At 38.8% G+C, this 21,937-nt stretch overlaps 1 protein-coding gene across 3 annotated transcripts; it reads left to right on the forward strand.

Annotated features, from left to right (window-relative positions):
* Positions 1-1,110: 1,110 nt before the first annotated feature.
* SLC35A3 (solute carrier family 35 member A3) lies at positions 1,111-21,478 on the forward strand. Of its 3 annotated transcripts, none has more exons than XM_084211536.1 (8): positions 1,111-1,154; positions 10,415-10,619; positions 11,469-11,623; positions 11,720-11,842; positions 12,957-13,128; positions 15,981-16,099; positions 16,574-16,707; positions 18,780-19,460. In XM_084211536.1, exons 2-8 carry the CDS (start codon positions 10,433-10,435, stop codon positions 18,868-18,870), a joined length of 981 nt encoding a protein of 326 aa, XP_084067662.1. In that variant the 5' UTR covers positions 1,111-1,154; positions 10,415-10,432; the 3' UTR covers positions 18,871-19,460. The 3 variants fall into 3 exon arrangements, with proteins under 3 accessions (XP_084067662.1, XP_084067663.1, XP_084067661.1); XM_084211537.1 differs by lacking the exon at positions 18,780-19,460 and adding an exon at positions 21,362-21,478 and having other exon boundaries at positions 1,145-1,190; XM_084211535.1 differs by having other exon boundaries at positions 1,145-1,190.
* Positions 21,479-21,937: the final 459 nt, after the last annotated feature.

Genomic DNA, 21,937 nt, shown 5'->3' on the forward strand with positions numbered 1-21,937 from the left:
TCAAATGCAAATTCAATATGGAGACTGCAAAGCAAAAAAAAAACCCAAAAACTCTACAGGAATAAAATTTTTTGGGTTAATAAAAGTTTGTTTGTTAGAAAAATGAAACAGATCAGAGCAAAGACATTATGAACTCCATTCAAACCAACTGCAAATACCTAGAGTTCTGTAAAGAAGCATATGAGGCACATGTACCCCAGATTAGGCTGATGAACTAAAATCTGCTGAAAAATAAAGCCTTTTCCTTGGAAGGAATAGAAAAATAATTAAATTCATAAAACGAATACCATCTTGGCTCCCTTTTTCAAGTATTTAATTTAACCTGTGAAAAATCATGTATCTGAACGGTTAATTTCGTCAGTGCATCTACAAGCAGGTACATCAGTGTGCTTGCTGAAATAGCAGGGCCCGGTTTTGAGTTCAGCAGGAGTTCCACACCTTGCAGCAAACTCTTCTGGAGCTCTCAGAGCCACCTTCTGTTTGGTGTTAACAAAGCGCATTCACCTAAAGCGTACTTCTAATGAATGCGTTATCTATTGAACATGTGCCTGCTATTAAAATTACCACTGTTAGTAGCGTGCTTCTGTCACGGTTTACAATTGCAATTGGTGGGACAGGTTTCCATTCAAGTTCTCCTACCAACTTCCGCGGGACCAGGATTTCACCCGGTGTTGATGTGCGGCACTACCCTTTGCCAACCATCGGTAAATCAACCTGCAATTGATGCACAAAGTTATGCCTATATATATGATCTGCAAAATTCGGTGGACAATTTGTTTCATCGGACAACACAGTAATGTTCTGTTTGAGAGGTCCGTATCTTAATTCGAAGCAGCCCTACCATTCTCTAATAAATTTGTGATGGGTTTCATACAAAAAGCTGGTGTCAGTGGCTGCGGAGTTCCCCGCTCACGCTCTGGGCAGATCGCGGCCCGTGCCGCTCCCCGGGCTGCGGGAGCCGCCCGTGCCCCGCGCCGCTGCCCCTCGTACGGCCGGGCCCCGGCCCCGCGCCCGCCCGGCCGCTCCCGGCTCTCGCTGCAGCCGCGGCCCTGGGAACGGAGCGGGCGGGGCTCGGCTGCAGCCGGAGCCTTTGCGGGACGGGACCGCGGCTCCCGGAAGCACCGGGAGCCGGAGCGAGCCGAGCTGGGCCGGCGGTGAGCGGCGAGCGGGGCCGCCGGGCGGGCGCGCAGGTGGGAGCGGAGCCCGACCGGGGCCGCCCCGCGCGGAGCGGTGCGGGGCTGTGCGTGAGGGGAGAGCCTGAGGGAGGCCTGGAGGAGGGGGAGACGGCTGGGGTTAGCGGAGGGGGCGGGAAGCAGGGCTGTGGGAGCAGGCTGGGGAGGGAAAGGGTGGGATTGAAGGGACACCGAGAGAAATGTCTGGAAATGGAACGGTTTGGGCAAGAGAGAGGAGAGGGTGAAGTTGAAGTTGCTGTGGGCAGCGGCCGTGTGTGAAGTTGGGAAGGGGCACGGATCTGCCTAGAGCTGTGTCAGTGCTGCTGAGGTTGTGGCTCCCTTGCTCGTGCTCTGCTGAGGAGATGCTCGCAATGCGTGATGTGGTGCTGCATGTAAAGTTCACAGAAATGCACATTTTACAAGTATTTGCCTGGTTATCATAATTTTATACCAAGTTTTTGACGTGAGAAACGCTCTAGTGGTACAGCACTTATGGATTAAGCAGAAACTGGGAGGATAGAGGGGTAACAAAGGTAATAATAGATATTACGGAATAAACTGAAAGATAAAAGATAAATATCAGAAGGTACCCGAAGTTGTTTCATTTTATTGTATCCTATAAACTATGTTTTAAACCAGAGGAGGAAGACTTGGATTCCAGATAAAATATTTTAGGGTAATGATTGGGTGAAGAAGACTGACATAGCTTTGAGCAAAAGAGGGGTGTGTTATTCGGGACATAAAGAATGTGTGCAACAAACCTTTCTAAAACTGAGTGAGCACCACAGTGGGAAGTTTTATTTTTCATGGTGGTCTCTACACAGGAGGATTGGGGTCTAAGACAATCTTTGCTTTTTAAAGACCATATGTGCAGAATGACAAAGTGGGTCTTGGAATTAACATTAGGTGATGGACTGCTTTTCTTGAAATCTGTGGGGCTGCCTGTCTCCATAGACACTGCACTTGACTTACCAGTGTGCTCACCAAGTTGAGCTACAGGCTACAGGGTGAGTTTGAGGGAGGTGACAGTTGTGGAGATAGTGATTGACAATAATCTCTCCCTTTGGAAACTGTAGTTCGTTATTCCTTTCTACATTGTTAGGCATTGTGAGAAGAACTTATGGTTGAAAATCACAGTTCCGGGCCATAAGTGTCTGTTGGTTTGGGATGCATGATGTTCTGGTTGGTAGAAGTAGTATGTGTAGCAAAAATACTGGTTTGGGGAAAGACTGGTTCTAGTAAGTATAAATTTGCTTTCTTTAGAGCAATGTATTGTTTGGAGTAGCTCTGCCTCCAACAACCTACAGGCTAATTCCTTATTCAGGTGATGCTATTGTTTGCAACAACGAGAAAAAGGCGGGGATCATCTGTGCCAATTACCTGTGGAATTCAAGTCACATGCCCCCATAAACCAGTTCCGGATTTGGCAGTGTTAAGGGAGCACAACACATACTTATCTTTGGGACAGGCTTGCTAGACTCAGTTATTCCTCCCATACTCTTCTGGAATTGCTTGCTGCCTGGGTTTATTCTTCACAATACTTCTTCTTTACTTCAGTCCCCACTGTATTCAAGCTGCTTGTGCGGGCTCCGTGCCTTTGCTGGAGCTCAGGAGGCTGCACAGCTGGATCACATCAATGGGGGGTGTCTTTAGAGGGGAGGAGAGATTCTTAACATCTCTACTTCTCAGAATCTGGCATGATAATGTCAGATGGTTCTGAGTTAGGAGTTCAGGATTTTACCACTGGATTTCTGAACCTTGTCTTACATTTCTATCTCTTCAGTGCAGTTCAGTTGTCTCATTTTATTTGTAATTACTAGCGTGCTGCAGTGCCTACAGATTGATTTTCCCTGGAGGATCTAGTTTGTGTTATTCTACTCCAAGTAGGTCACCTTGACTGAGGTGTTTGACACACTGTGTTGCCTTGAGCGCCCAGACTTGATTTGTAATTCATAAATAGCGTAAGTGTAAGCTGCAGCTGAACCCCAGCTGGATTCAATGTTCAGTCTTTCAGCACCTTAAATCAAGCTCCTTCATTGGCTTGATACATCTGCAGGAACTGCATTCCAGGAGTCCTTTGGTTCATGGCATTGCCCTCCTGTATGCTTGAGGAGGGGTGGGCATTTGAACTGAAACTGAGAACTGAATGGCTCCTTGCTTGCACAGTCTGAATGAGGCTGCTGGGATCTATCTGTACTGTGATCTATATAATGAGCACAGTGTATGTACTGTGTGAAAACGAGATGCAGTTCAGGCAGCTTGTATCAAATTTCTGTGCTGGCAGGCAGAGTTTGGCTTAATGACTGTTATGTCAATATAAAACTATTGCACTACTGGGCCGAGTTGAAGTCTTCATCTTAAAAAAAATGCTGGTGTTAACATTTAGCTCAATGAGGGCCTGAATTTCCAGAATGCAGAATATTTATACTCAATATGTGATTTGTATAATATTCATCAAACCAAATTTTCATCAGTCAAAAAAATATGATCTCTGGATTCTTAGGTTTGGTGTTAAGGATAAGGGTGGTGGGCTTAAAGAGCACTTAGCCACAGATCCCACATTTTAAGATTCACAATGCTTTACTCTTCCTGCCTGATACATAGATTAGAATGCTATTTTTTTCCCCCACAACAGAAAGAAACAAACGGAAAACGTTTGGGAGCTCATAAAACAACTCACCCATGTTCCCTTTCTGCTCAGTTTTCTGTCATGTAAGAAAACCTTGCCTGAGTCCCAAGGAATTTATAGCATTCTCTGAAATTAAACTTTGGTTAATAGTTAATATGGATTTGCATTCCCCTTGTTAAACTTGGCAGTGATGGAATTTCCTGGTTGAGTAATATATATGGCCAGTGAATTACTGATACAGCCTCCACCAGTTTTGGCAGAAGCCAAGGTTTAGGAGCAAAGTTGAGAAGAAATCATTGGTTGATCTTTAACAGTTACCATTTAATTTGTAACTGCTCTGAACCTAGGTGCACTTGCCAGTTTTGAAAACCATCTGTATGGTTTTAAAATGGCCAAGAGTTGTGGTTTGACCCCAGCTGGCAACTAGGCACCACACAGACACTTGCTCACTCCCCCTGGTGCGGTGGGGCAGACAATCAGAAAGGTAGAAGTGAGAAAACCTGTGAGTTGAGACACAGACAGTTCAGTAGGTAAAGCAAAAGCTGCACATGCAAGGAAAGCAAACCAAAGAATTCTTTTACCACATTCCATGGGAAGGCAGTGTTCAGCCCTCTCCAGGAAAGCAGGGCTCCAGGATGTGGGACAGTGACATTGGAAGACAAACATCATATTCTGAACCTCACCCCTCCTTTCTTCTCCCAGCTTTATGTACTGAGCATGACTCCAGATGGTCTGGGATATATCCCTGTGGTCTCTTGAGGTCAGCTTTCCTGGCTGTGCTCCTCCCAACTTCTTGTGCATTCCCAGCCTCCTCACTGGTGGGGTGGGAGGCAGAAAAGTGTAATTCCTGCTCAACAATAGTGAAAATGCCCCTGTGTTATCAGCACTTTCCAGCACAAATCCCAAGCACATCTCCCTGCCAGCTGCAGTGAAGAAAATGAACTCTACCCCAGCCAGAATCAGCACACAAGATAGGGTCATGTTTAGGGAGCAAGATGACGTTGCAGGAGCAAGGTCCTGCAGTGATCTACTCAGTTCTGCTTGATCACCTTGTCTTTAAAATACCATTTGAATGGAGTTATGTTTTTAGTTTTTTTCACTAGTTAAGATTTTTTTTTAAATGTAAATTGAGAAATTGGAAATACTGCCTGAAGGAATCTTTCTACGAAAAAAAAAACTCTACGAAAAAAAAATCTTTGTTCCTCAGTTTCTGCTCAAAGAGTAAGAAACAGACTTTGCTAGAAGATTTGCTTTTAACCACACTTCTGAAGAGTTGTACAAGCTCCAAGAGAAGCACAGTTTTGGGTTTTTTTCATAGTGTACTTAGTACACTTTGTAATGTCTCCAGCAAGAAAAATGAGTAACAAACTGGAAAACAAAAGAAAGAGCAAGGTAAGTTTTAAAATTATGAAGATATTTGCAGTGATTTAGTTGCAAAGTGCAAGGTATTTGGGGAGGAACAGTTGACAATTGTAGATAGCTTATGGGAGGGAACAAATAAGAAACCTGTTCACACTATGAGGAAAATGGAAAACATAGTAGTGACATTTTAAAGTGAGAAATACAAAATATTCAGGACACGCATTACCACAATTATGGTGACATGACGTTTCATCTTGTGGTGAGGGGAGAAAGAAATACATTGTAAAATTTTAACAGTCTAAATATGGCAGTTGAATTCTATGTGTGTATGTAAAATCTACTTCAGAATGCAGTTCAGCAGCATGTAACTAGATTTGGAGAGGTCTATGCACCCTCTGTACCATGTGGGATAGTTGTAATAAAATCACAGAATGGTTTGGAAGGGACCTTAAAGATCATCTGTTTCTGACTCCCTGCCATGAGCAGGGACACCTTCCATAGACCAGGCTGCTCAAAGCCCATCCAACCTGGCCTTGAACACTTACAGTAATGGAGTTTCTCCAGTTCTCTGGGCAGCCTGTTCCTGAATTAGCCCAGCCCATGCCCAGGCCCTTGCACTTGGCCTTGCTGATCTTCATGAGGTTCCTTCCATTTATTTCTATACTTTAGGTATATGTTGTATTGTATACTACTTCTGATAAATACAAAGCTATATTCACTCAAAAAAAAAGAACAATATTTATAGAATATAACTTTCTCTGAGGAATGTAGTTGTGTTGCAGAAAATGACGTTACTTGTGTGTTATCCAGCACAGGGAAGAGGGCAATGTGTGTAGAAAGTAAATAAAGCATAGAAGGAGGTTTTATAAAGATAGGATTTTCAGGTTCTTTGAGTTAATACTCCACCTTCCAGTTGGGCTTTTCCTTTGTTGACAGCTTATTGTATTTGTATAAGTGTGGCGTCAGCATTAGGTTCATATTTCACTGGAGAAATATGAGAACACCATCTTGTTTCTTTAATCTCTTACCCTGACTTCAAAGCAAATGCTCAGGGAGTGTGTCCATACATGTACCACTGGAATGACACAGACTCAATCAGTGTTTATTTTCCAGTAGATCCCATATGAAGAATTAGGTGTAGTAGCACAGAAAATTTAAACTTTGCCTTTGGCAGTTTTGAGAGGCTGGTTGTCTACTTCTTTGTTGGGCTTTGCATTTAAACTGATACACAAATGCCTTTTGTTGGTTGAGCTATGTTAAACTGATTAGTCATAAAATGGAATAAGACCTAAGAAAATAGGCTGGAAGGAATTTAATTCATGTAATGACATCACTGTGAAGATTTGTAGCATGATATTAGTTAGTTTATTTTTCTTTTTTTAAATTAAACTTTACTTCTGACAGAGTATGGGAGAGTAAAGAAATAGTTTCCAGTAGAGGTTGTTTTTGTCAAAATTTTTGGTGAATTTAACTTGCTTTTTTGTTGTGAGATTTGCTGGAATTTACTATTTTTTTCTTGTCTTCCATCTACTTCTTCAGATAATGTTGGGTGCTTGGAGTTTTTCCTGTAAGTTTCTCTGATACTCCTTGTAATTCTGATTTTGAGTCCTACAAAGTTAAGAATCAGTTCATAAACTAATCCTTAATTTTGAATAGGATTTTGCAACAGTAGATACTTCTACAGGTGAAAACTTCAGAAGTTTATACCATCAGATCTTTAAAAGACAAAATCTTAAGGTTAAGAAAAGTCCCATAATCTTACTGCTCTGTAATAAACACTGATTAGTATCAAGGAGTTTTGGTGTGCTGTTCATTAAGTCACATTGATTATCGCCTAATTTCATCTGTAAATATTAGAATTTACTAGTATTTGAGGAAGGAAGTGTAGAGATGAAATAAAAATAAAATGTAAAATAATAAGTTTTAGCCTGGGTTGGAAGTATTACAAAGGGAGATAAAAATCTGCAAGTCAGAAATGTATTGATTTTTGAATTAATATTGTGAGCTGGAAATAAGTGATTTTCCACTTTAAAAAATCTGCTTCTTTTGAAGAGTTATTTTTCAGACTTTGGACAGTATGGTACTTTGAGCTGAAAGTATTACTTCCTGTATCGATTGCTTTGGTTTGTGTTCTGAAAACCTTTCCAGGGTCCTTCTCCTTTTTACTTTGAAGGAGAACAGCTCTTCACATAGAATCCGAATTTTTTGCAGCTGTGTGTACTGAATCCAAATGTTACGTGGCTGTAAATGCCACCTTGGCTTCCTGTGTATTGGCTTGTGTATAGGGCTGCCTTCCTTGTGGCTGCAGGGTGTGTCCCTGGCACACCAAGGAAATCACGCAGAAGGAACTGGTTTTTTTTAACATAGACTAACAGAAGAGAAAGTAACGAGCCCAGTCCCTGAGATGAGTTAGTTAGTATTATAGTCAGGGAACTGCAGGTCCTTGGCACACCCTGGTGTAAGGTACAGTTCCAAAGACAGAGTTCATGTCACCACTCAACTTCTAGTCTTTGAATTAACAAACTTAAATCTGAGTTTTCAAACAGATGCATCCTGCAGAGTATGGAGTACTCTAAGCCAACCCAAAGTAACCCTAGTAACCCTAACCCAAAGCCCAGTAAGACATCCAAGTTGTAACTCTGTACAGGAAATGCACTGGGAACTTTGATCTCATTGTTGGTTTAAGACAATCCAGGTGTGGGCTGTTACTGAAGGCAGTGGTTCATTTGTTCTGTGACTGCACAGGCTATTGCTGTGAAGGTAGCAGGAGCTCATGGCTACAAGTGAGCTCTTACATCTCTGATAGTCGCCTGTAAATATAAAGGTGCTCTGAGACTGCAGTTGAAGACAGCCCAACTCTTTAAAGTTCAATATTTTTCTCCTTTTGTGGATTGCTCCCAGTTTGCAGAAGAGGTCTGTGAGCTGATAAGCCGGTCTTTTAGAAGAGAAGGGACCAGGAGAGGTGATGAGGTGTTCTGTGTGCTTAGGAGAGAGTGGTTATATTATTGGCATGTGTACGTTTCAGAGCTCTAGTTCCTGCTCGGTGAACCAGCTTGTAAGTACAGCATGAAACTTCATGCACTTGCTGTCTACAAGCCTGTCTTGTTGACCACTGACAGGACAACTTTTAAAAAATACCCTTATTTCAGCTATTATGCTGGACACTTAGGTTCCATTCTATGTGCACTTTTGGAACTCTGAAATGCATTAGTGACTTCCTTGCATTAGCAGGAAATATTTCCTGCTACTGGTGCCTTTTTGAAATACATTGCTTGGGGAAAGTTCCCTTTTTCTATCATGACTTCTGAGGAAGAGAAGACAGAAGTTAACGATGTGGTATGGATTCTTTATGGCTTTGCTTATGGGCTTATCAAAGTGTTGTGCTTGTTGATTTATTTTCATGCTGATTACTTTGGTACTTGCTCACTATCATACTAGTGAGTTATTTTTAAAATTACATTTTAAGCTGCTTCATAAATAGATGGTTGTATTTTACCAAAAAAAATAATGTGAACATTATTTTTAATATTATTGCCTATTTTGAAGGTTACAGAATTGATATCTGATGATTTTTAACATTTGTAAAACCCTTTGTCATTTCACAGGCTGACAGAATGCAGAAATTTGGGTCCGAGTCAGGAGGGGATATGTGTGTTCTCATTATCTGTATTTTGTTCAGAAGCATTTTGAAAACTAAAAACAAACATCTTTAGTATTTGTTTCTTCAGAAGTTAAAGGAGTATAGTTCATACAAAAGTATATGAGATACAAAAAAGTATCTCCTATTAAGATTCCTTAATGAAACCTTGTGTGTTTCTTCCTTAGTTTCGGCATCCTGGCATCTTTTTCTTCCTTATTTGCCAGGATGCTTTTACAAATATTTTTACAAAGGCATGATTTTTGAGATGAATTTATTGTGTAGGATACAAGTGTGTGCTTCATATCTTTGTGGCTGTTGATAATTCACTCCTCTTTGCAGGTTACTGCAATGTCTTTTAAGTGTCAATGTCGTACAGGTAATAATTTGACTATGAATATTTTACTGGAGAAAATCTATAAAGAGAGACTAGACTGCTTAGAGACTAGATAGGGACAAATCAGAAATATTTGAAAGGTGTAGCTCTCCAAATGTCTACAAAACCAGCAGTGAAATGTATCTTGAGCTAGAGAAGTGCAGTTAGCAAGAAACTGCTTCAGTTCTAGCCACAAATACTTAAGAGGTACCAGCACATGCTTGAGCAGTGTGGACAAACCTGCGTAGTTAATGAGTCAGAAGTTGTTCACCTGCAGGTGTAAAACACACGGACAGCTCTGCCATATGCACCCAGCAAGTGGGCTGTGTCTTGACTTCTGAAATTGAGAACCACATGCATTGTCTTGGCTTGTTACTCTTCTTTTGCTTGTAAACATAGTTGTAAACGTCTGGTTATTGATTTGATTTAACTTTGACCTAAAAAATGGTTCTGTTTTTGAATAAGAGGGCAATGAAGGGAGTAGAAGTTAATATTTTATAGAAAACACTAGTTTCTGTGTATGAAAGTTCTTTATATGAAGCATAGCAAAAATTATATGATAGTCTGAGTAGCAGCAAGCTTTTTTTAATCTCCTTGTCAGATATTGTGCTTGCAAAATGAAAAATTACTGTCTCTATTAGTCTTCTGCAATAAGTTAATCCTTTAAACTGGTGGCAAATTGCAAAGGAAACTGCATCAACGTGGTGAAAGTTCCTGGTAGAGATAAGGATGGTACAGCTGTACTAACATGAAGTTTGTGGTAGTCAGTGCAGCCTGAGAAAGCAGTTGCAGTCACCTAGTCATCTATATTTAATTAATTTTTTTCTGGGCAGGATAATCAGCAGGACAGGTTTAGTGCTGCCTCCCCTAAAGCTGCCTTACCCCACATCTTCCTCTCCAACTCTGCTTTCCCACAACTCTCCCTTCCCTTCATTGCCAGGCATACTTCTTATTCTCATTTAAAGGAGCCCAGCCTTCACCCTTCTTTTACTGGCATGGTGCCACCTGGCAAGGCAGAGACTGCAACCTGACAGCCTTGGGAGTGGTGGGAGAGTGGGAAGATCTCTTCAGTCTGGGAACAGCTCACTGCAGCAGGAGTGCTGGGTATTCTGCTGTATCCCAGCAGAAAACACCTTCACCTTGAAAATACCTTCTGAGCCTTCACCTACATAAAGAAACCAGTGATTCCCAATATCTGCAATATTACCTTTGGGTTTGTTTCTTTTTTTCTGTTTCAGAAAGGAAAAGGTCAAGAAATGTCTGCCAATTTAAAGTACCTTTCCTTGGGCATCCTGGTTTTTCAGACCACAAGTTTAGTGTTGACCATGCGCTATTCTCGGACGCTGAAAGAAGAAGGACCTCGTTACTTATCCTCTACTGCAGTAGTTATTGCTGAACTTCTGAAGATTTTGGCCTGTATTCTATTAGTCTACAAAGACAGCAGTATGTGTCAAATTTTGCACCAAGTAATTTTCCTAATCAATATGCTGTATTGTAGTGGCAACTGCAAAGCAGCCATGTGAGTACAGGCATACAACAAAGCATTTCCCTTCACCTTGTGTAAGAAATATTCTTGAAAAGACAATAATCATACTGTGTATTTGCTTAAGAGAATGGATACTGAGGAGGGCAGAAATGAATTTTATGCTAACATCTCAAAGTTTGTGTTTGCTCAGGCATTTTAAGAAATCTGTATGTGGAAGTAGGAAAAAATGAAAAGCTTTAAGTGTGTCCAAAGGATGAATGATAATTTAGAAACCAGTGAGAAACAGCAGATGCAGAAGGGAAGAAGCAATTTTGTTGTTACAGGAAGAATCATAGTGTAAAGCTAAAAAAAAAGAAAACTATATTCACATTTAATCTAGTTCTTATTTTGTATATTTAAAACTGAATTTATTTGGTTTCTGATTTTCAACAGCCTAAAAGCGTCATTGTCTATTCATAAATATTGATGACTCTGTAGGATTCTAAATATGCACTTTTTAGGTGGTACTCTTTGATATATTATCCTGAATTTTTGATACAGTTTCAATAAGTTTAACTCAAAGTATTTTGAATAATTGTTTTTGTTCTGTTATTCCAGGCTGCAGGAAGACACTTGCAGCCATATTTCTGTAAGGAAGTATACAAGGCCTGTGAAAGTGAAAGAAACATAGATGGTATTTCCAGATCTTGGTGTAGTGATAGCTATAAAAAGGGGCAACACTTTAAGAACAGAACATTGCTGTTTCTCTTTTTTCCACTCCTTTCTTTTTAGTGAATGTCTGTTTCTTTTACTGTTTCTTTGGGTAGAATGCAATTTACGGACTCTGAACAGAGTGCTACGGGATGAAATCCTTAACAAACCCATGGAAACCCTTAAACTTGCTATTCCTTCAGGAATTTACACTCTTCAGAACAACTTGCTATATGTAGCATTGTCAAACCTAGATGCAGCCACATACCAGGTATTGCATATTTGGAATTTTCTGTAAGTTAAAAAACAAAACAAAACAAAACATGAATTGTGACATAGTAGTAGTAACTGTTCCTGGTTCTTCTAGGTTACGTATCAACTGAAAATTCTCACCACAGCATTGTTTTCTGTGTCCATGTTGAGCAAGAAACTGGGTGTGTACCAGTGGCTGTCACTAGTAATATTGATGACAGGAGTGGCATTTGTGCAGGTAAATATCAGCAGGTGATCTGTGGGGTTTTAATGTGTTTATTCAAGAAACATGGATTTCTATACTGATTATCCAGCTTTCTGATTCTGCCAGCTGCACACAAGCACCAGAGTATAGTCAGTAGCTACGAATCACAACTGGCCAGGTCTGGAGGACACCAGAAATGGTTCAAAGGCAGAAGATAACACCTCTTTTGCAACCCAGTGCTCTACTATAGAATGTGACAGGGCCTCTGGAGCAACTTGCAAGTAATAATGATAGCAATTTTATTAGCACATTTCTTCAGGCATTAGGAATTCAGAGATCTTCTCTGCCAGTACAGACTGTGTTTATTTTGTCATATGGATTCAGCATGGCAAATTTACTTTGGGCTAATTTCAAAAACCTAAATTGGCCTCAGTTTTCAATAGTGCAGGTATCAGAGTTCATAGTTTTCAGAGGGCAGGATCACAGGACAAGAGACTATTTTAAGAAGTTTTAGCAGATTTTAGTAAACCTGGAAATCTTTATTTTAAAATTTAAGGATTTGGAAAAAGATATGGTGATTAAATTCAATAATGAAAACTGAGAACAAAATACTCTGACAGTATTTAACAGACTCCACAGAAAGTTTTTGTCCATGGCATTGCATTTTATTCAGTTAGCCTTAGACACATTGCAAGATTTAACTGGTCTGCACAATCACCAAAGAGGGGCACATGAAAAAGACAATTCATCCTACCTTAAAGACAGCTGGTGTAAGGAGTTTTCTAACTGTGCTTATATTTGTAAGGTAAACAACTGTTGAGTGGCACAAGTTGGTGGCAGAGAATGACCATGATAAGTCACTCTGGGATTCAAAACCAGTTCTTGCTTATAATATATAAATCCTGCAGCTGTTTAAATTGATGAGTATTCTCCCAGTTCAGGCACAATTTTACTCCTTACAAATACATAGGGAAATAATTGTAGCTTTGCAGTCCTTTAAAAGTATTTACGGTGCAAAATACACAACTTTTCAAGTATGTGATTGTATTTAGTGACTGTTACTATTGGTTGAAAACAAATTTACATTTTGTAGATGCTCATGACTTGATTTCATCAGTGACTTTTGTGTAATTGTTTTTACATCCAGTGGCCTTCAGACTCTCAAGCAACACCTGCTAAGGAGCACTCAGCAGGATCGCAGTTTGTAGGCCTGATTGCAGTTCTCATAGCGTGCTTTTCTAGTGGATTTGCTGGAGTTTATTTCGAGAAAATTTTAAAGGAAACTAAGCAGTCTGTGTGGATCAGAAACATTCAGCTTGGTAAGTTTAATTTTAATCATCTTTTAGAGATATTGCATTCTGAAGCATTAAGACAATTGTGCAAACTAAATATATAAATAAAAAATACCACCAACATTTTAGTATACTGCATATATGTTATTTTAAAACCAAAAGTCAATCTCTGCTAGAGGGAATTATAGCAGTTACTTTCTGATTTCAGTCTAGTTCTTGATTTACTTTGTTAATAGAGTAACTGTACATTTGTGCAGAAACTGTTAATTGAATTTTTTTTACTATTTTGTAGAGAACATAGGAATATTAAAACAAAATTCATTTCCAAGTCAGTGTTTTGAGATGTTTTAAATTAACATTTTCTTTTTCTCTTGTGCTTGGGAAGGCAGCCTTTTGTATTAAAAGCGCAAGCTATAAAATCTGCTTTGTTTGTGAAAAAAGTGGAGGTAATTATTTACTGTTATTTCAATACCAAAGGTCAGTTTCTTTTGTGTGCATAATCACTGGGGAGAGTTCATCTTAACTATTTGTACAGCTGTACATACAGTGCACCTATCAGTGTGCATCCCTTTATATTAACATCACCTATATTAACCACTCTAGTCTTCACCTGTAGGCAAAAACTATTTATGGCATATTTGAATGAGTGCACTGAGCAGAATTTGGCCTTTCCAGTACCTTGGATGGACTAGGGATCAAATCCACAGTGTAAAGTTAAGTCATGGGATAATTTAGTGGATCAGAACTGTGTGGTGAGTCTGGTAGAATGTAGGACAGTACTATAAGAACAGGAGATGCTGTGGCTTCTTTTGTAATTAGTTAGTTGGTCAATAAGCCATCTTTTTTTCCATTAATTTTCCTACTACTGTATTTTAATTAGAAGTGGTTTCAGTTAAAAAAGCAGAAGTTAATTTTTAATACATTAAAACATTTTTACATGACCATAAGTGTTTTGAAACCTGAGTATAGTGGAAGGAATCAAAACCTCTCCTTACTATCTGCTTGTATTTATGGAAACAGTGTCTAGTCAAACTAAGTTTCCTGGACAGAGTGTAGGGAATACATCAGGAAACGTTATATTAGGGAATTTTGGGGGCAGAGAAGGATTGCTAGCTGGGATAAGGATTTAAGGTAAGATTTGGCACTTTGGGTGGAACTGCAATATAAAATCCATTGCCAAGGAAAGCTGATTATTATTATTACTCTCAGTTTTGATGCTAAAAGTGCTTTCATGGGCAATGGATATCTGAAATAATTTCCAGTAAGAATTCATAATTTTTGAAAAATCAGTAATCTCTTCTAAAATATTGTTCATATTTTTCTACAGCGCACAGAGGTATGTACACTTAGTTTGATAGTTGGCCTGGCTGTATATTGAATGTTCCAGTAATTCTTTGTGAAACAAGGAGATCACAACAGACTGTGTCTGAATGCTGACTCTTCAAGGTTATGAATGACTAGGACAGTGATATATGACGACATAAATGCCTGATTATAGTGAGAATCAGATCACCTGAGTTTTGTATTTACTTCTGTAGTGAGCTTAATATGCCTCAATAGGAAGGTCAGTAGAATATGTTTGAGGTTGTTCTCAGTTCAAAAATGTTGTCATATTTCATTAAGTTTTTAGAAACTATTTAAATACATAAATGCAGTTAAACAATACATATTAAATACATATAAAAATAAACACAGCTTTTACAGTACAGCTTTCACAAAATATGTAAAATTTGAAATCACGTTTTCAAAAATGCATTGGTGTCTTCTTTCTGCAAGTGCAAGGTAGTGGCCCACTTCAGACACTCTATTATTCAGGAGAAAGGCATTCATAAGCAAGAGCTCTGAAATAGAGCTTTTCTTAAAACACAAACAAAAAACCTGTATATCCAACCAGGTTTTCATTTTCATATCCATAGAGAATTATTAAAACTGTAGAAAATAATGGGAAAATAAATTAGAATTGTTTTTAATGCACACCAATACCATAATAAGGGTGTATGAATTGGTTATTGTATTTCTTTATCTTAACAGATCAATTGGAAAATACAAGTAAATGGTTTAATCTGAATGATAACTACATTTTTTCATTCTACCTACAAAAAGAATTATTTCTTGTCAAACAGAAGGTGTTATTTTCTTCAAAACAATTCTGTCTCTTTCATATGCTGAGAAATGTGACGAAAATAATCTTTTCACAGAGAAGGAATAGAAAAAAGTGTTGCCCCTTTCCTGCTCAGGACTAGAGCAGACGTCAGTCACAGAATAGCTGCTTACATGCTTGAGAAATTAGTTCTTCTATCCCATTTGATAGAAGAACAGTGGACTCACCAAAGTAAAAACTTCACAGTCTCACTTCAGATTCAGCTTTTGACATTAAGTCTCTACTAGTAAAAATTCATTGTGTTTGAGACTGTCTCAGGAGAATCCCATTTCAAAGATCCTTGTCTGAATTGACAAACTGCTAATTGCTGCTCCTGCTGTGCCAGAGACCTTCTCTTCCACTGAGTGTTTTCCTTGTTTTTCTCTCCAGCTTATAGGGTGACTTCAGCCTTCAGTCATGACTAGTTTCAGGAAAACTGAAATTGCATTTAATTGAATTTTGAATTTTGCTATATGCCACAAACAAAAATCACTCCATTCCAGTAGAAAGCAATGGAAGATAAGTATATAAGGATATCTTAAAGGAAACAATCAAAACTTGTTTCAAGTGTGGAGAATAGCTTTTAAAAGCGGACAGCAAACTGATTGCATTTGTATGTGATGGTATTGCAAGTGACAGTCCAATTTTAAAATCAGAAATACATGAGCAGCCTTTAAGGACAAGGAATGCATTTGCATGTTTTTCACCTGAAGCTTTTAAACCAATCTTGTACTTTCAGGATTTTTTGGTAGCATATTTGGACTGATGGGTGTTTACATTTATGATGGAGAACAACTGTCAAAGAATGGATTTTTTCAAGGATACAATAAACTTACTTGGGTGGTGGTTGTTCTACAGGTGAGACCTTGTGTTGCATGTTTCTGTGAAGGCACTCAGAGATTTACTCTTTTATAAATAACTGGGGAAACTAATGGGTGTCATTGAAGGTGCTGAGAATTCTACAGTTGAAAGTCTGATCTATTATTATTATCGTACTCTAAATGAAAATCTGGAAAATATATAGCAAGTATGTGATTAAGTATTGTGCAAATTAAAAGCTTATCTCTCTACATGCCCTTCCTCATGTGGCTAAAAATGTACAGTACAAGCATTTCCACTCATTTAATGGTAGTAATGTGATCAACAATTTCTTTAATGGGGAAAGAACTACTCCTCCAATATTTATTTTCAATAGTTCATATTCCTAATATAACATAAATGTATTGCTCCTCAACGTAGACAAAAGCTTTTCCTAAAGTAGGTGCATGGTGTCAAAACAGATGCTCTCAGTCAAATTACCAGTTTTGAATGCAAACCTCATTATTTTTGCAGGCACTTGGAGGGCTGGTGATTGCTGCTGTTATAAAATATGCGGACAACATTTTAAAGGGATTTGCAACTTCTCTCTCCATTATACTGTCAACATTGATCTCCTATTTCTGGCTGCAAGATTTTGTCCCTACAAGGTAAGAATTATTTTCCCTGTATACTAAAACAAAATAGTTGAAAACTTTCTGCTTACCAGATATAACTGCGAAAAGAAATAAAAACCAAATCCCATCCAAGCCGCACTTTGCGAATGTCTAGGTCCAGATTGCACATCAAAGTTTAGCCTCATCCCGTAGCTGTCAGTGAGTTTCTCAGGCGGCTGAGGAGCCGCTGGCTCGGGGTCCTGCGGCGGCCGCGCTCCCTGCGGCTGCTGCCGCTCTCCGGGGCCGCTGTCCAGCCCGGGCGCGCCCCCTGCGGCCCCGCGCGGGCACCGCATTCCTGGCGCTGCGGGCCCCGGGACCAGGGGCTGCCGCTGCTCCGTGTCCCGCACTGCGGGGACATCGCCTCTGTGCTGCCTCTCATTGCCCGCACCACAGGCTCTAACACGGGTGACTGCAGTCACGCACCCATGGGAGTGACGCTGCAGCAGTGAGTTGCCCAAGGGCACCCAGAAGGCCAAAGGCAGAGCTTTTTCTAAAAGCAATGCCACATTTAGTAGTGAGAACGGCTGAGAAAGAAAAAGAAGTGCTTGCTCCGTTCTTCTAGGCCCTGTACAGTGTCCTGATGCTTTGGGGATCAGACTGTGGTGGCTCTGTGTGCCACGGGTTTTGTACATGTGTAGCTTGAGAACTCTGCTTGTCTTGGCAGTGCATGTTCCTGTATGGAGTATAGAATTAACAATCCCACTTCCAGGTGTAGGAATAGGATTTTACTTATGACTGATCAACACTCCTTGCATATGTTACATGTAGTCATAACAAAAATATTTTGAATAATATTTATGAATTTTGTATCTGGTACAAAGAGACATCTTTTTATCTAAAAATATATATTTGCAATACTGTAGTCCCTTCTATCCCTACCCGTTCTGTGATTCTGTATTACCAGGGTTTAAGCATTCAGAAAAGGAAATGGAATAGCTATTTAGTCTTAAAAGTAGAAGACATTGAACTTAAATTACAAGTAGATTATATTTGTCCCATTAAAACAAATGTAGAAAGTGTTTTAAGAATTTCTGTGTGTTCAAATGGAAAATTAATAAGTAACTTAACAACTTCTGCAAACATGTTGAAAATTGAATACAGCCAAGTAGCAGTATGTAGAACCTGAAGCGATCCCATTTAATAAAACTTCAGTAACTTGAGTTAATCAAACTTAATCTTTAGTACCTTGCTTATGCTGACAATGCATTTGAACTAAAACTGTGTAATTGTTTCTGTCACATCAACAAACTGTTTTGATAGGGGTAATAGATGTAAAGTACTTAAGTGCTTTAATGTGTTGCCAGAGGCCATGTCCCAAAATAGGCTAAAGGTGTTCTCTGAAGGATTATTGTATCATATGCCACAGTTTTTTTAGCATTTGGTTCAGAAGATGAAATTGTTGATGTTGTCATGTCTGTGAGGAGATTCTTTTCTAAAGTGTGTATTGATTGTCTGCTGACTTCTGTTATTTTTTATCAGACTTTGCCTATCAAAACAACTTGAAAGACCAAAAAGTCACAATAGAAAAGATGCCTTTATTGTCTTTTCATGAGACAGATCTTTCTGTATCTGACAAAAATTAGATTATACTGACTTGCAAACTTGTTCTTGGGCAGCAGTAATTTGTTTTGACATAAGCTTTGGACTTCAAAGCAAACATAGCTCCAACAACTCCATGTATGTTGTATAAGAATGGGTGGGTAACCACAGAAGCTGCTTTTCTTCAGCTCCTGATTCCATTTTGCACACATCTTTAGGTAAAAGTTTAAGAAAAAAAGGATTGATCTGATTGCTTTTGGAAATTCCATGGAAGTGTAATTTTAATTTTCAGAATATGTTAGTATAATGGTACATTAATTTGTAGTTACAAGTTTCTTGCCTCAACAACTTTCTGCATTCCTCTGAAATAAATACATACAAATTATTTTGCTCGTTATCAATTGAACAAATATAATTTATCTTTCTGTTTTCCTCATGGAAAAAAATGTCCTCTCTTTTGATTGTGTTGCATAAATAAATTTGCATCACCTAAAACAAACTTTTTTTTTTATCTCTATTCTATTCAGTGTCTTTTTCCTCGGAGCCATCCTTGTAATAGCAGCTACTTTTCTATACGGTTATGATCCCAAACCTGCAGGAAATCCCATTAAGGCATAGCAGACTTCCTCATCAACCTGCTTCTCGAGATCATGCACTGGGGGCCTTGCTAGCACTGGCATGCGGGAAGTGTCACTGTGCACTGCAAGGGAAGGATGACTGCCCTGCATATATTGAAGAAATGCTGAAGAGTAGTTCTGAACAGCCAGAGGGGTTACAGGTGGAGGGTGATGCTGTCTGCAACTGATGGGGGGGGGAAATGTCAGGGGAATGCCCAGTGCAACTTGCTAATAAAAACTTGAAAGGAACCAAAAGTTTCCAAGAAACTACAATTAGGAATGTTTACAGCTTTGACTGAGATTGCATCAAAAGAATTACTGTATTGACTGCTGCAGAAATATGTCCTATGCACTCTTTGAAAGAGCACATGACAACATTGTCAGATTGTATGGTTTTTGCTATTCAATTCTATTTAATCTTAGTAAATATGTTTTTAACTGTTTGTCTATTTACGTGAAATGAGCAGAAAGTCATAGTTCTAAAGTGATGGTTCTAATTAGGTACTCCTTATTAAAACTGAAAATTGAAGTATGATTGAAAGACAATTTCACAATATCAAATATTTTTATATTTTTAGAAGGCTGATTTAATAACAGGAATCTGTTATTAAATTATAATATTATAATTCTGTTGCTTCTATAAAACTGTTGTAAGAATGTTAACATTCTCACTGAAGTACAAAGGGAGGAATACTCCAGCTTTCATCAGCTTGTAGTGTTGGAGCAGATGGAATAACTCTGGGAACATGGGCTGGAGGTTACTGTTCTAACCTGGGAGCAGCAGAAGGGTTGTGATGGCTGCTTGCTCAGATGTAATGTTCATTCTTTTTTTTTTTTACTGATTATAAATCAACTTTTTGGTAGAACCTTCAAAGTAGTTTTTGTGCTTTAAATAGCCTCTGAAGATTTTTTTAAACCATGATTTCAAAAAATGAAGAGCTCATAATAAGCATTTTCAAGGCATTATCATTGTCTGTAACAGCTCCATCTGGAGATATTATGGTATGGCATCTGTATACTGTACTGTACTTTATTACAGAGGTGTTTTTTAAACAAGTGTTGTTTACTCATGAACTCTTCCAGGCTTTTTCTGTATATTTCTATGTTATGGCTTAATTAGAGTTTTGGTGGGTTTTTTTAAATTATTATTATTTTGTTCTATTATTATTATTTTGTTATGAGAGTCCTTGAGCCAACAGACCAAAATGGGTTCTCTGGACCTATTTGTTCTAGTAGTGGAATTACTTTAATAGGAAATATAATTAAAAACAATTAATTGTGCAATAGGTAAATATAAAAGCATGCTGATATTCTGTTTAAAACAATAACAAAAAAAAATTCACAAAGAAACCTTGCTGCAATTAGATCAATTGGACTGTTATGAACACTTCACTTGAAGTATTTGCATATAGTCAGAAACACTAAAAAAATCTGGAACTAATAAACAACAACAAAAAAAAACTGTCTTAAAAATCATTGGTTTTCAGGTTCCCAACAGATGTTAATGTTGGGTGACTTGTGTGACACCTGTGATGGTGCATTTATATAAAAGCATTTTAGGAGTCCCTTACCAGTAGAATGGCAAGTGGTAAAAATGTCTTTATTCCTTTGTTCCCTGCCACCACCCCCTCCATGCTCTTTATCACATCTGTCTTGTACTAAAGAAAATGTGTAATAGAAAGGTGTTTTAAAATGTTTACCAAAGTACCTCATCTGATTGAGAAGGAGATTTCTTAGTGAAGTATTGTAAATGGGAAAGGAAGAATTTCACTTTTGTCAGTCAAGTAAAAATAGCTTCTTTCTTCTGTTGGCAATTACATGTTTTATCAACATTTTGTTTGTTTGTCTTATCAGAGCAAGACATTAAAGAAATATCAGAGCTCTGCCTAGGGCTTGTTTAGCTTTGTGAACTGTGAATCTGTCCCAACATGTTGTAATTGCAGTAGCTTTGCTACTTGGCCATCAAAAGTATCTAAATGGGCATTCTGTGTTAATATTAACTCTTTTACATGTAACATTCAATGTGGCACAATCTTTGAAAAGTCACATTTAGCCATTTCCCCCTGCAGTGCAGCCTAAGGTAAGATGTGTGTGTAGAGCAGCGGCTGACGGCGGTGCCAGGTACAGCATGGGATCTGCAGGGCTCTGAAATGAGGTGGGAAGTGTTGCTAGTAATCTCTCAACTGGAGTTTGGCCTTACACAGTAATACTTTTGATTTCGTGAATCATAGTGGTGGGAGTGTTCAAGTGATATAATCAGTTACTTTCTTAAGAAAAGTGTCCAAAAAACAAAAAGCAGGTTGAGAACACTTTAAAGCTGGTTGTACAGGAAGAGACCAAAAAAGCCAAAAAATTACCACGTGCCTGGAACTCTGTGACATGTGGTCTGGTTTTAATATTTCAGGTGCACCTGTCAATATTTGCCAGGATGTTAAAAGGAAAGACCAGGTGTGTGTCCTGATCTTTCCCTTTCCCTCTTTGCTTTGGAATAGGATGCCTGCAGCTTTGGAACAGTCTGCCGTACTAAGGAACAGTAGCTCCTTTCTGTAAAGGAACAGAAACCCCTGTCTGTAAATCAATGGCTTCCAGGCTTTCACTTGACAGCCCAATTCTGTTTTCCAGCAGAAGGATAGATCTCGTCACAGACTTGTTGCTGAAAAGGAAAAATGAATTTGCATTTTTATCTGTGTTTCCTCACAGAGGAAAGGCTCTTCTATGAGGTATGACTGGACAAGGGAAGGCAGCACGTGTTTTGTGGGAACAGAAAGGATTTGAGGAGGGCTTACTGATTTCTGTAACCTTTGCATTGGGGAGCATGTGCACATTTTCTCACTGTGATACTTTTGTATTTGGATTTTTATTTTTTTTTAAGTAGCTTTAAGTCTATAACTCATTAACTAACCAAAGAGGAATAGCTAGCACAGAGTTTTGGGAGGTAGTGGATAGCACGCTTTGAGTTTGTCCTAAAAGCAAGTGCTTTAGGAGTCTAACTTCCCAAAAATAAACTTGTCTTTCTGAACTTGTCTTTTCTGACCTTTAGACAATGGTTTTGTTAGTTTAGTTCTATA

The sequence above is a fragment of the Fringilla coelebs genome, assembly GCF_963513975.1.
Source record: "Fringilla coelebs genome assembly, chromosome: 9".
Lineage (NCBI taxonomy): Eukaryota > Metazoa > Chordata > Aves > Passeriformes > Fringillidae > Fringilla > Fringilla coelebs.

What these genes read in the sequence shown, in the direction of transcription:
- SLC35A3 (XM_084211536.1), top strand. Translation starts at nt 10,433, where the DNA reads ATGTCTGCCAATTTAAAGTACCTTTCCTTGGGCATCCTGGTTTTTCAG. An exon ending in GATCAGAAACATTCAGCTTG is followed by an intron (nt 13,129 to 15,980) that starts GTAAGTTTAATT and finishes TTGTACTTTCAG; the next exon opens with GATTTTTTGGTAGCATATTT. An exon ending in CAAGATTTTGTCCCTACAAG is followed by an intron (nt 16,708 to 18,779) that starts GTAAGAATTATT and finishes TATTCTATTCAG; the next exon opens with TGTCTTTTTCCTCGGAGCCA.